Source organism: Bubalus kerabau, chromosome 1 (assembly GCF_029407905.1).
Source record: "Bubalus kerabau isolate K-KA32 ecotype Philippines breed swamp buffalo chromosome 1, PCC_UOA_SB_1v2, whole genome shotgun sequence".
In the NCBI taxonomy this organism is placed as follows: domain Eukaryota; kingdom Metazoa; phylum Chordata; class Mammalia; order Artiodactyla; family Bovidae; genus Bubalus; species Bubalus kerabau.
The window spans coordinates 20865130-20878316 of NC_073624.1; the positions used below are offsets into that span (position 1 = coordinate 20865130).

General features: G+C 45.0%; 1 protein-coding gene across 1 annotated transcript in view; it reads left to right on the forward strand.

Annotated features, from left to right (window-relative positions):
- Positions 1-13187, forward strand: part of A2ML1 (alpha-2-macroglobulin like 1) — a 48665-nt gene that overhangs the window by 22962 nt on the left and 12516 nt on the right. Inside the window, exons 18-27 of the mRNA XM_055570152.1 lie at positions 155-254; positions 1204-1432; positions 1973-2099; positions 3901-4022; positions 4980-5031; positions 5392-5475; positions 8403-8579; positions 8744-8825; positions 9603-9759; positions 12599-12673. Of these exons, the coding sequence (XP_055426127.1) occupies positions 155-254; positions 1204-1432; positions 1973-2099; positions 3901-4022; positions 4980-5031; positions 5392-5475; positions 8403-8579; positions 8744-8825; positions 9603-9759; positions 12599-12673 (1205 nt within the window). The remainder of the gene's footprint in view (positions 1-154; positions 255-1203; positions 1433-1972; positions 2100-3900; positions 4023-4979; positions 5032-5391; positions 5476-8402; positions 8580-8743; positions 8826-9602; positions 9760-12598; positions 12674-13187) is intronic.

Here is a 13187-nt window from a genome sequence, read left to right on the forward strand (position 1 = left end):
TTCCGCCTCATCTATGACTTGTATGTTCTCTGCTTCCCTCTGAATGTCTTGCTAGTAGTCCCTCTACTTTGACTTATTGCGTGACACAATCGAGTGACACTTCTGCTTCTTCCCTTATTCCTGGTCTCCTTAGCAGCGAATGAAGTTCGTCTAGTGGCTTTCAAGCCAGCTCCATTCCAGCCAGTTCAGCCGGAAGAGTCTCAGGTTCGCCAGTACTTTCCAGAGACTTGGCTGTGGGATCTGTTTCCTGTTGGGTAAGTGATACCTCAAAGGTATAACAAGATTATATATATACAGTGTGGAGTCAGGAGAGAACCCAGACTCAGATAATTGTTTTAAATTAATTAATTTGACTGTACTGGGTCTTAGTTGTGGCATGAGGGCCCTTTAGTTGCAACATGTGGGATCTAGTTCCCTGACCAGGGATCAAACCCCGACTACCTGCATTGCGAGCTAGACTCTTGGCCACTGGACCACCAGGGAAATCCCAGACTCAGATAATTTCTAATGAACCTAAGTCTCAAGCCAGAGAATAGCAAGGAAAGATAAGAAAGCCTTCTTAAGTGAACAATGCAAAGAAATGGAGGAAAGCAGTAGAATGGGAAAGACTAGAGATCTCTTCAAGAAAACTGGAGATACCAAGGGAACATTTCACACAAAGATGGGCACAATAAAGGACAGAAAGAGCAAGGACCTAACAGAAGCAGAAGAGATTAAGCAGAGGTGGCAAGAATAAACAGAAGTCTCAAACCAAGAAGGTTTAATGGAAATATGAGAACGTTTTTCTTTCCCTGGATTCTTAAACAATTGTATACAATCATTCAAAACAAATCCACACATCTTCACTTTTGCACAGTGCAGACAGGGCAGGGCCACACCAACAGAAAGGCACATCTTGATGTTAGTTTGGTTTGTGCTCACTCCTTTCCTGCTTGTCCTGACAAACCATAAGGATGAGTATTCTCACAGATTCGGAGGGCACTGGGCTGTCTTACAGATATGTTTACACACATACCGCCTCCCCCAATCCTCAGACACATGCTTTTCCCATACTTGTACAGCCTCACCTGAAGACTCACAGTCTGAGATTCACTTAGGCCTCCAGTCCAGTTGCTTCCCCCCGACCCCACCCGCCATGCACAAGAGCAACAAAATAGTCATTTCTGCAGGTGAATTTGTAGCTGAATTCTTGTGTCCTCACAGCTACTCAGGAGAGGAGTCTGTCCACATCACAGTTCCTGACACCATCACCACGTGGAAGGCCATGACTTTCTGCACCTCCCAGTCCAAGGGTTTTGGCCTCTCACCCACTGTTGGAGTGACTGCCTTCAAGCCGTTCTTTGTTGATCTGACGCTCCCTTACTCAGTGGTTCGTGGTGAATCCTTCCGTCTGACTGCCACCATCTTCAATTACTTGAAGAAGTGCATCAGGGTAAGAGCTGGGGATGTAGGAAGCAGGTATCCCCTACACTGGAGGCATACCCATCTCCCCAGAAAAGAAGATGAGACATCAGTGTCTTGGCCCTCCCATCTTCCTAACCTTCTGTGCATTGTCTGCTTTACTCATATCCTTTATAATTTTTTAAAACTTATTTTAGTTAATTAATTTATTTTGGCTGTGCTGGGTCTTTGTTGCCACTTGGGCTCTCTCTGGGAGGCTTTCTCTAGTTGCAGTGAGTGGGGGCTACTCTTCATTGTGGTACGCAAGCTTCTCATTGTGGTGGCCACTCTTGTTTCGGAGCACAGGCTCCATGCGGGCTTTAGTAGTTGTATCATGTGGGCTCAGTGGTTGTGGCTCCTGGGCTCTAGAGCACAGGTTTGTGGTGCATGATCTCAGTGGCCCCTCAGGACATGGGATCTTCCCAGACTAGCGATCAAACCTGTATCTGCTGCATTGGCAGGCAGATTCTTAACTGCTGGACCACCAGAGAAGTCCTACTCATATCCTTTATCTTTCAAATATCCTCTTTAGGTTCAGACTAACTTAGCTAAGTCAGAGGAGTACCGAGTGGAAACGCAGACAAACCCTCAGGCCTCCACCTGTCTGTGTGCTGACGAAGCAAAATCCTATCACTGGAACATCACGGCTGTCAAACTGGGTAAGAGCAGGATGTGTCAGGTAGGCAAGGAGAGAACAGAGGTTAGGAATGCTACCCTTTCCTCTACTACATTTGCTTTGTTTTCTCCTTCCTCTCTGTATATTTGCCTCTATTTTTCTCCCTCTTAAGTCTAGGTTATAAATAAATGAGCAAATATTCTTTGATAGATGACTCCAAATTATCCACATCGGACTATTTCAAGTGTGAAAGGGCGAGCTTTTAAAATTTACACCAAGGACTTCCCTGGTGGTCCAGTGGGTAAGACTCCACACTCCCAATGACCAAGTTCAATCCCTGGTCTGGGAACTAGATCCCACATGCTGCAGCTGAGTTCACATGCCACAACTAAAAAAATACACCGTGTATCCTGCCTGTCACAACGAAGAAGATCAAAGATCCCAGGTGCAGCAACTAAGACCCAGTGCAACCAAATAAATAAATATTTAAAAATATATATTTATGCCAGGACAAGGGATATAGTTTCATGTTACTAGTCAGACACTAACTATGGGCCAGGCATTATCCTAACTGTGTTACATTAATTAACTCATTTAATCATCACAATTTGGTCTTCCCTCATGATGCAGTGGTAAAGAAATAACCTGCCAGTGTAGGAGACACAAGAGACCCAAGTTCTATTGCTGGGTTGGGAAGATCCCCTGGAGAAGAAAATGGCAACCCACTCTAGTATTCTTGCCTGAAAAATTCCATGGACAGAGGAGCCTGGTGGGCTATATAGTCCATGGGATCCCAAAGAGTTGACTGGTCACGTGCACATGAGGGCACACACACACACACAATCATCACAATAATCCTTTCAGATGTAATTTGCTCTCAGATTAAATCCTTGCAACTCAAATTGTCATCTTTGGGTGAGTTAGTGATCTACTGCTGCTTAACAAATTACTCTAAAATTTAGCAGCCTTAAAGAACGTTTATTATCACAGTTTCTGTAGGTCAGTGATTGGTATGGTTTAGCTGAGTGCCTCTTGCCCAAGGCCTCTCAAGAAGTTCAGCCAGGGCTGTGTTCTCCTCCAAAGATTTGCCCAGGAGAGAACTTGCGTCTACAGTCATTCCAGAGCCTCTGATCCTCATGGGCTGTTAGACTGAAGGCTGAAGTTCTTGGCCTCTGGTGTTGGTTGATGGGCTCCCTCTGTTTCCTAACCCATAGCTTTTCCCACTAGACTGCCTCCTGACATGACAACTGGCTTCGTCCACAGTGAGTGTCTCAAGGGGAAAAGGGAACCCAAGACAGAGTTACATGTCTTTTTTTGGCTGTGCTGGATCTTCATTGCAGCTTGCGGACTAAGTTGCTCTGCAGCATGTGGGAACTGAATTCTCCAACCAGGGATCGAACCCATGTCTCCTGCACTGGGAGGTGGATTTACAGTCTCTGGATCACCAAGGAAGTCCCTGCAGTCTTTTTATAACCAATCTCAGAAGTGACATCTCACTGCTTCTGCTCTATCCTCTTCTTTTGAAGTGAATCACTAAATCCAGCCCACAAGCAAGGGGAGAAGATGACAGAGCAGTGTAAATATCAGGATGCAGGGTTTGTCAGGCCCCTTAGAGGCCGCCTAACACACTAGACCAGCATCAGTGACTCCTGGAATCTTGTTGGAACTGCAGACTGTGGGCCACACCCCAGATCCACTGATGCAGAGCTCTTATTGTAACAAACCAGAGCCGCAGGTGACTTGCATGTATCAAGTTTAAGAAGCAACAGTCTAGTGGGGAAGAGACCTCATTGGTACCTGTGCCAATGGGGCCAATATCTTCCTTTCTCCCTCTTTCTTCTCAGGTCATGTAAACTTCACTATCAGCACAAAGATTCTGAACAGCAATGAACTCTGTGGGGGCCAGAAGGCATTTGTTCCCCTAACGGGTGGGAGTGACACACTCATCAAACCAGTTCTGGTCAAGGTGAGTTTTCTGCAGGTCTAGCTTCAGAGGCAAAGGCAGCTACCAAGCCAGGGATGTTCAGCATGTGTCCGACCACATCAGTGAATCTGTTGCAGCATTCTAAGTCCAGCTGCCATCAGGTAGCTTACCTTTATCCTTCCCTGAGCCATTTCTGCTCTTAAAAGCTTGATAAACCCGTACCGATGGCCTATGAAAGTGTCTAATATAGTACCTGTACTTTTTTTTTTTTTTAAGAAAGAAATGGAAAATTTTATTCAAGCCAGATTTGAGGATTATACCCTGGGAAAAGCTTCTCAGAAAGCCCTGAGAACTGTCCCGCACTTTGGAAGTCAAGGCACAGTTGCATGAGTTTTCTTTGAGACAGAAGACTGTATATCAAATGATACATTATTGACAATTTACATAATCTGGATATAAGGGTCATCATAGTGGGTCATGTGACCCCTTATAAGATTAAGAAGGAATGTTATCTTTTTAAAAAAAATTGGAGTATAATTGCTTTACAATGTTGTGTTAGTTTCTGCTGTACAGCAACATGAATCAGCTGTATGTATACATATATCCCCTCCCTCCTACTCCTCCCTACCACTCCTCTGATACTTGATACTTTGGAGACACTCAATGAATGTTAGTTTCTCCTATGAAAATCCCTAGGTCAGCATTAGCTGGGTCGCATCACTATAAATTCCATTGCCTGTCCTGTCTCCTAGAAGTGTCCCAAACTTGTCTTTAGCTCTAGCCCAGAAAGAATCTTACTGAGAGGCCCCTCCCTGGGTTGAAAAGGAGTCCTTCTGAATGTCAAAGAGAAGCTCTGTTCTCTCCAGTTGTGAGCGAAGCCCTTGGGGCACAAGCAGGGCCTCTTTTTCCCATTTCCCTTCCCTTTCTTATCCCTCCAGGGCCACCTGCCCTGATACTCATCTAGTTATTCTCACCCATCCTTGTTTCTTTTCCTGTCAGCCGGAAGGAGTCCTTGTGGAGAAGACACACAGCTCACTGCTGTGCCCAAAAGGTGGGTGAACACAGAGAGGGGTTGATGTGAGAATTCCCTTAGCAACAGATTTTCTTAGGCAAAAGGAGGAATCTACAGGACAAGAAAAAAATAGGAGAGTCTAGGGGTGCCCTTCCCAAGGGAGCCAACTAGCAGAGAGGCAGGAAAAGAAGAGAAATCGTACAGCACATTATGGTGCTGGCTGGAATTTATTTTTAGCAAAGACCGCTATGAATAGTAATAAAAAAATCTACCTCCAACCCACAGAAAGCAGTGGTTACAGAAAACCCTGGGTGATGGCAAGTTTTTCTATGGTTTGGGCTCGAGAAGCCCCACTACTTCCACCTTTCTAGTGTTTTACCCTTTCTCTGCCCCTCACAGGAAAAGTGGCTTCAGAATCTATCTCCCTGGAGGTCCCTGTGGATGTTGTTCCTGATTCAGCCAAGGCTTATGTCACTGTTCTGGGTAAGCAACCAGAGATTCTTGGCTCAAAAAGGAAAAAGTGGGGCCAGCAGCTATCAAGGTGTGGTGTGAGTTGAAGCCTATGGACCTACCTGAAGGAAGGTGTGGTAGACTACAAGAGACAAAGGAAGAAGAGCTTATTTTACAAACTGAGCACATACAGCCTATGCAGTACGGATGGGATTATATAGACATATACCCAGTTAAAAATAGGAATGAGGGACTTTCCCAGTGGTCCAGTGGTTAAGACAGCATGCATCCACTGCAGGGGGCCTGGATTTGATCCCTGGCCAGGGAACTAAGATCCCACATGCAGTAAGCCAGGACCCAAAAAATAGAGAAACAAAGACAAAAAACAGAAAAGAGACTGGGAAGAGGAAGTTAAAACTCATTAAGTTTTATATGTATTTAGGTTTAGGTCTATAAATTGAGTAGAAGGGAGACAAAATATTTGTGGTAACAATTTAAGAATAAGAACTTTATCCATTTGAATATAATTTTGGAAAGATTCAACCATGTTTAAAAGGGTATGCCACTTCTTTGGGCAAGAAGAGGGAGCAAGTAGGAAAACATGAGCTTGAAAATTGTAAAATTGTATCAAACTGGTTTAGGATCTCAGTTATGCCATTTAATAGCCATGTGACTTTGGATAAGTTAGTGAATGATTTTGGTCCCTCTTTTCCCTTCTATAAGACAGGGATAATAACCTACCTCTCAGGATTGGTGTAAAGATTAAATATAATATAATATCAAGTTCCCAGCACAGTATCTAGCACATAGTAGAAGGCTATATGTGTTATTCTTTCTTTACTCTTATCCCCTACCCAGATCCCTTCCAGGTTAAAATGTCCATTTTTTCTGCATTTGATTCTAGTATAGCACTCACCATCCTGAATTATAACTCACTATCTTTTTGTGTCTTCCACACTGCATTGAGGACTCCTTGAGGTTAAGGGTCCTGTCTATTTATTTACTTAAATATTTTTATTATTTGGCTGCCCTGGATCCTCGTTCCTGCACGAGCTTTCTCTTACTCTCTAGGTGTGGTGCACAGGCTTCTCAGTCTGGTGGATTCTCCTGTTGCGGCGCACAGGCTCTAGGGTGCCCGGGCTTCGGTAGTTGTGGTGCATGGTCTTAGCTGCCCCGTGGCATGTGGAATCTTCCCATATCAGGGGGATCGATTCCCCACATTGGAAGGTGGAGGATAATTGCTTTACAACATTGTGTTGGTTTCTGCCATACAAAATGTCAATCAGTCAAAACTAGGCATATGTCCCCTCCTTCTTGAATCTCCCTCCCATCCCCTACCCCATCCTACCGCTCTAGATTGTCAGAGCACCTGCTTGAGCTCCCTGTGTTATACATCAACTTCCCACTAGCTCTCTATTTTACATATGGTAATGTATATGTTTCAATGGCAGGCAGATTCTTAACCACTGGACCACCAGGGAAGTCCCAAAGGCCATGTCTTTTTCATTTTTGTTCTTGGAGCAGTTCTTGCAGTTGGCATTCAGGACATATTTATACATTCAAATTGAGCTCAATGACTGAAATGAAGATGTTCATGAATCACTTACATCAGGCTTCCTGGGTTGTGAAGTCTATGGAAGGGTTGGGAAATTTAACGTGGAAAAGCGTGCCAGGAGGATGTGTGTGTCTGAGTGAGACGTGGTGATTCGAAGGGTGATGTAGTTATATGCAGTGGAGGCACTTAGAGACTGAGACTAAGAATTGCAGGTTTTGGTACATCCCTCATCAGCGTTTTAAAGCCTTGCACTCCTTCAGGTGGCCTATGTATCTGTCTGTGTACTCTAGTACCTTGCACATACCTAATGTTATAGTACTATGTTATAATTGCTTATAATAAGTTAGAATAGTGATGTAGGGACTTGCCAGGTGGTCCAGCAGCCAAGACTCAGAGCTCCTAATATAGGGGGCCCAAGTTTGATCCCTGGTCAGGGAACTAGATCCCACATGCTGCAACTAAAGATCCTGAATGCTGCAACTGAGACCCAGAGCAGACAAATAAATGAGTAAATATTAATATATTAAAAAAAAAAATTGTGGGACTTCCCTGGTGATCCAGTGGGTAAGAATCCACCTTCAGTGCAGGGAAAGTGAAATGTGAAAGTGAAATGTGAAATGTGAAAGGATTCTACCAGAATCCTAGATTGGATAGCCTTTCCCTTCTCCAGGGTATCTTCCCAAACCAGGGATGGAACCCAGGTCTCCTGCATTGTAGGCAGATTCTTTACCAGCTGAGCCACAAGGAAAGCCCAAGAATACTGCAGTGGGTAGCCTCTCCCTTCTCCAGGGGATCTTCCTGACCCAGGAATCGAACCAGGGTCTCCTGCATTGCAGACAGATTCTTTACCAACTGAGCTGTCAGGGAATGTGGGTTCAATCCCTGGTCAGAGAACTAAAATCCCACATGTCTCTGGGCAACTAAGCCCACATGCCACAACCAAAGCATAGCCAAAAAAAAGAAAGAAGAAAAAAAAGCCAAAACAAAAGAATTGCAGTGTATTGTAATTGCTTGCCCCACTGACTATGGGCTCTTCGAGGTGGAGACTGTTGTCCCTGGAGTCACAGAGTAATGACTCACAAAATGGTAAGTAATATGTGTTCTTTAGAGGGCTTCTCAAGTGGTGCTAGTGATAAAGAACCCACCTGCCAATGCTGGAGACATAAGAGATGTGGGTTCCATCCTTGGGTAGAGAAGATCCCCTAGAAGAGGACATGGCAACCCACTCCAGTATTCTTGCCTGGAAAATCCCATGAACAGAGGAGCCTGGTGGGCTACAGTCCATGGGTTCTCAAAGAGTCAGACATGACTGAAGCAACTTGGCACACATGTATTCATTGAATGATAACTCTTCAGGATCCCTGCTTCTCCCACCATCTTCTCTCTCTTTCCTTTTGGACCCCAGGAGACATCATGGGCACAGCCCTGCAGAACCTGGACAACTTGGTGCAGATGCCAAGTGGCTGTGGGGAGCAGAACATGGTCTTTTTCGCACCTATCATTTACGTCCTGCAGTACCTGGAGAAGACAGAGCTGCTGACGGAGGAAATCTGGTCCCGAGCAGTGGGCTTCCTGAAGCTGGGTGAGCTGGCTCACCCTTTCTTCTTGAACACTTGCTTTGGGGCCTATGGTTGGGTTATTAAGACACAGGGAATTTTGGTATCTGAAGTGTCCCTTATCCTTGCAAGCCATGGGAGTGTTTTTTGAAGTTATCGCTCTCCTCTAAAACCACATCTGGCTTCCCAGGGTACCAGAGGGAACTGATGTACAAACACAGTAATGGCTCCTACAGCGCCTTTGGGGAGCAAGATGGAAATGGAAACACATGGTAATGTTGCCCAATTCCCAGTGAGTTCTGCTCCCCAGAGCATAATTCCAGAACCCTTTGGAATTATTCCTCTATCCTCCGCTGCACCCCATTCTTGCTTTCTATCCTTTACCACTTAAACATATTTTAAAAATAAATTTTATTTTTTTATTTATGGCCATGTTGGGTTTCTGTTGCTCTGTGGGCATTCTCTAGTTTTGGTGTGTGGGGTTTCTCTTGTTGTGGTGTGTGGGTTTCTCTTGTGAAGCACAGGCTCTAGGTGTGGACTCAGCAGCTGTGGTACATGGGCCTTAGTTGCACTGTGGCATGAGGAATCTTCCTGGACCAGGGATGGAACCCCTGTCCCCTGCATTGGCAAGTGGATTCTTATCTGCTGTGCCACCAGGGAAGCCCTCCTCTATCACTTTAATACTATTTATTTCAGCTTCATGTATGGTCAAACCCCTTACCCTTCTCCCTCACCTTGAACCTACCAGTTTTTGTCCCCACGAAGGCCAAGTAAGGCCTCCCTTTTCCAGGCTTACTATGGCATTATGTTTCTTCAACTCCTCTTCTGGAACCACACACCAGAACAAGCTGTAGAACTGTCACACACCCTGGAGGAGGAAATGGCAACCCACTCTAGTATTCTTGCCTGGAGAATCCCATGGACAGTGGAGCCTGGTGGGCTATAGTCCATGGGGTGGCAAAGAGTCGGATACGACTGAATCGACTTAACACATTGAACCCTCACCTAGAAATCTGCCTTAATGTGCATTTCCCTCTTTACCCATACAGGCTGACAGCCTTTGTCACCAAATGCTTTGGCCAGGCTCGGCAATTCATCTTCATTGACGACAAGAACATCCAGGATGCTCTTGAGTGGATGGCAGGAAACCAGCTCTCCAGTGGCTGCTACGACAACGTGGGAAAGCTCCTTCACACAGCTATGAAGGTGCGGCCCTGCCCAGGGGCCTGGAGTCCCTGAGAAGAACTTGACCTCTGATTGCACAGAATCAAGACAGCGCTGGCCCGGGGTTTGGTTCTTTAGGTCTCTGGCCTGGCTAAGGGGTGACCTTGGTCAATATTCTTAGCCAGTCTGAGCCTGAGCTTCCATATCTGTAAAATGAGAGTATGTACTAGGATATGGTTCTCAAAGTGCAGTCCCCAGGTTCAGCAGTACCAGCACCACCTGAGAACTTGTTTGAAATGCTAATTCCAGCTCTCACCCCAGACCTAGTCACAGGAACTCTGGGGGATGTGGGCCAGCATTTGTATTTTAACGTAGCCCTCTGGGTGATTCAAACACTTGGTAAAGTTTGAGGACCACTGGACTGGAAGGTCTCTGAGCATTTTACAAACTCCCTAAGTATGAAGCAAAGCCATTTGCTCTGGTGGCGATTCCTAGGCAGCCCAGTGCCTTTTTTTTTTTTTTTTTTTTTTTTTAATAATTTTGCTATTAAAAAAAAGTAATTGTTTGTTTATTTTGGCTGGGCTGGATTTTTGCTGCCGCACAGGCTGTTGCCCCAAGGTATGTGGGATCTTAGTTACCCAACCAGGGATCAAACTCACGTCCACTGCATTGGAAGACAGAGTCTTAATCCACCAGGGAAGTCCCCAGCCCAGTGTTTATTGTAAGGGGGTCTACTCTCTGCCAGGCACTATGTACTCCGTTTATTTGATGTTTAATGTTTGTTGTTGTTTAGTTGCTTAGTCGTTTATGACTCTTTATGACCCCATGGACTGCAACCCTGCCAGGCTCCTCTATCCATGGGATTTCCCATGGGTTGCCATTTCCTTTTCTGGGGGATCTTTCTGACCCAGGGATCGAACCCGTGTCTCTTGCATCTCCTGTTTTGGCAGGCAGATTCTTTACCACTGAGCCACCTGGGAAGCCCATTTAATGTTTACAACAAATCAATATGCTAAGTCCTAGCATGGGGCTTCCCAGGTGGCTCAGTGGGTAAAGAATCCACCTGTGACGCAGGAGATGTGAGTTTGATTCCTGGGTCGGGAAGATTCCCCTGGAGAGCATGGCAACCCACTCTAGTATTTGTGTCTAGAGAATCTCATGGATAGAGGAATCTGGCAGGGCATAGTCCATAGAGTCACAAAGTGTTGGACATGACTGAAGCAACTGAGCACGCACACACAAGTCCTGGTACCATTTTTAATTCCATTTTACAGATGAAGAAACTAGGTGCAGGGGTTAAGTAAAGTGCCCGAGGTGATTTTTTGTGGGTGCAGGACTGTCATTTGAACCCCAGCAGTTGGACTCCAGGGGCATTGCTTGCCTCCATTCACTGCAATGCCTCCCAACACAGGGTGAGGTGCTGGGGTGTGAGTAGCTCTTGTTCAATTCAGAACAGACCCAGTGAAAGAAAGACTGAACCAACTTTCCTGGAGAGATCATTATTGCTATTCCAGGCCCTGGATTAAAAATCTTGAGTGTTGAAAACAAAATCTGTGTATGATTCATTAGTATTCCTTATGCAAGGTCCTTGCAGTGTCCCCCATATGTATAGTACAAGCCTGGATGTGACTAGAACAAGATTCTAGAGGTTTTTCCTCCTCCTGTCTTACCAGAGCTGGCCAGTCCATCAAGAAACACATCATTTGTCTTGTCAAGTTTGGTGGTTTGGTCCTTAGTGGGAGCTCTGGACTTAAACTCCTTGGGCTCAAATCCCAGCCCTTCAGCTTATATTGGCTGTGTATTCTTGAACAAACTATTTCACCTTTTTAAGTGTTTGTTCTTTTATCTATTGAACAAAGATCATAATTTAGATTATATTTTTTTTTTAAAGAAAAGACTAATATTCTTCTGTGAACGTCATTAATCAAGGACGAGTGTCACCCAATGTCTCCTGGAAAAGAGGCTGGGCTTTGTGCCACTTGAGGGGAACATTCATCTGGGGAGGCTCAGATTCAGTAAAAACCTGAGAATAAGAAATTCTCAGATTCTTCGTATCCCCTGCTTCCTTCTTTAAAAAAAAAAAAATCTGTTATGCTTCGTAACCCCTTCTCTTGGGTTTCCTAAATACCCACTCAGAGCTGAAGACCTCATGTTACTTCTTGAAGGTTACTTGAAGGTCACTGTTGGAGGCTGTGCGTCACTGAAGTCCCTCCAGTCCTCCTCCCCGCCCCCACCCACTGTCTGTCCTGGAGTCTTGAGGTCGAGTCAGCCTGTGGAAAGGAGCACTTTTTATTTTCTTAATTCAAAAATTGAGGAGTGGAATGGGATGGGAGGTGGGACAGAGGTTCAACAGGGAGGGAACATATGTATACCTATGACTGATTAATGTTGATGTATGGCAGAAACACAATATTGTTAAGCAATTATCCTTCAGGTAAAAAATAATAATAAATAAATAATTTTGTTTTAATTGGAAGATAATTGCTTTACAATGTTGTGTTAGCTTTTGCTATACAACAGTGGGAATTAGGTACATGAGTATATAAGTCCCCCTCCCTCTTGAGCCTTCCTTCTACCTCCCTCCCACCCTCCCACCCCCATCTCACTCCTTTAGGTCATCACAGAGCACTGAGCTGAGCTCCCTGTGCTATACAGCAGCTTCCCACTAGCTATGTATTTTACACAAACTAGTGTATTATATGTCAACGCTACTCTCCCAATTCATCCCACCCTTCCCCCGCCCCTGTGTCCACATGTCCGTTCCCTGCATGTGCTAATTCATCTGTTCAGAGGGGACACCTTTTTGTAGTTTGTAGTTTGCACACAATTCTTGCACATGCTGGCTGCAGCCTTGACTTCCTGTCTCCCTGTCTCCTTCCAGGGTGGAGTTGATGATGAGGTCTCCTTGACTGCCTACATCACGGCTGCATTGTTGGAGATGGGCAAGACCACAGATGTGAGTTTCTCTAGCTCCTCCCCTTGACACTCTCCGGATCATGCCTATTTCTAGAGAAAGTTACCTAGTTTTGTCCCTCTCCAGCCAATAAAGGACAGAAATGATAGGGACCTAACAGAAGCAGAAGATATTAAGAAGAGGTGGCAAGAATACACAGAAGAACTATACAAAAAAGATCTTCATGACCCAGATAATCACGATGGTGTGATCACTCACCTAGAACTAGACATCCTGGAATGTGAAGTCAAGTGCGACTTAGGAAGCATCACTACGAACAAAAAGCTAGTGGAGGTGATGGAATTCCAGTTGAGCTATTTCGAATCCTGAAAGATGATGCTGTGAAAGTGCTGCATTCAATATGCCAGCAAATTTGGAAAACTGAGCAGTGGCCAAGGGACTGGAAAAGCTCAGTTTTCATTCCAATCCCAAAGAAAGGCAATGCCAAAGAATGCTCAAACTACTGCACAATTGCACTCATCTCACACACTAGTAAAGTGATGCTTAAAATTCTCCA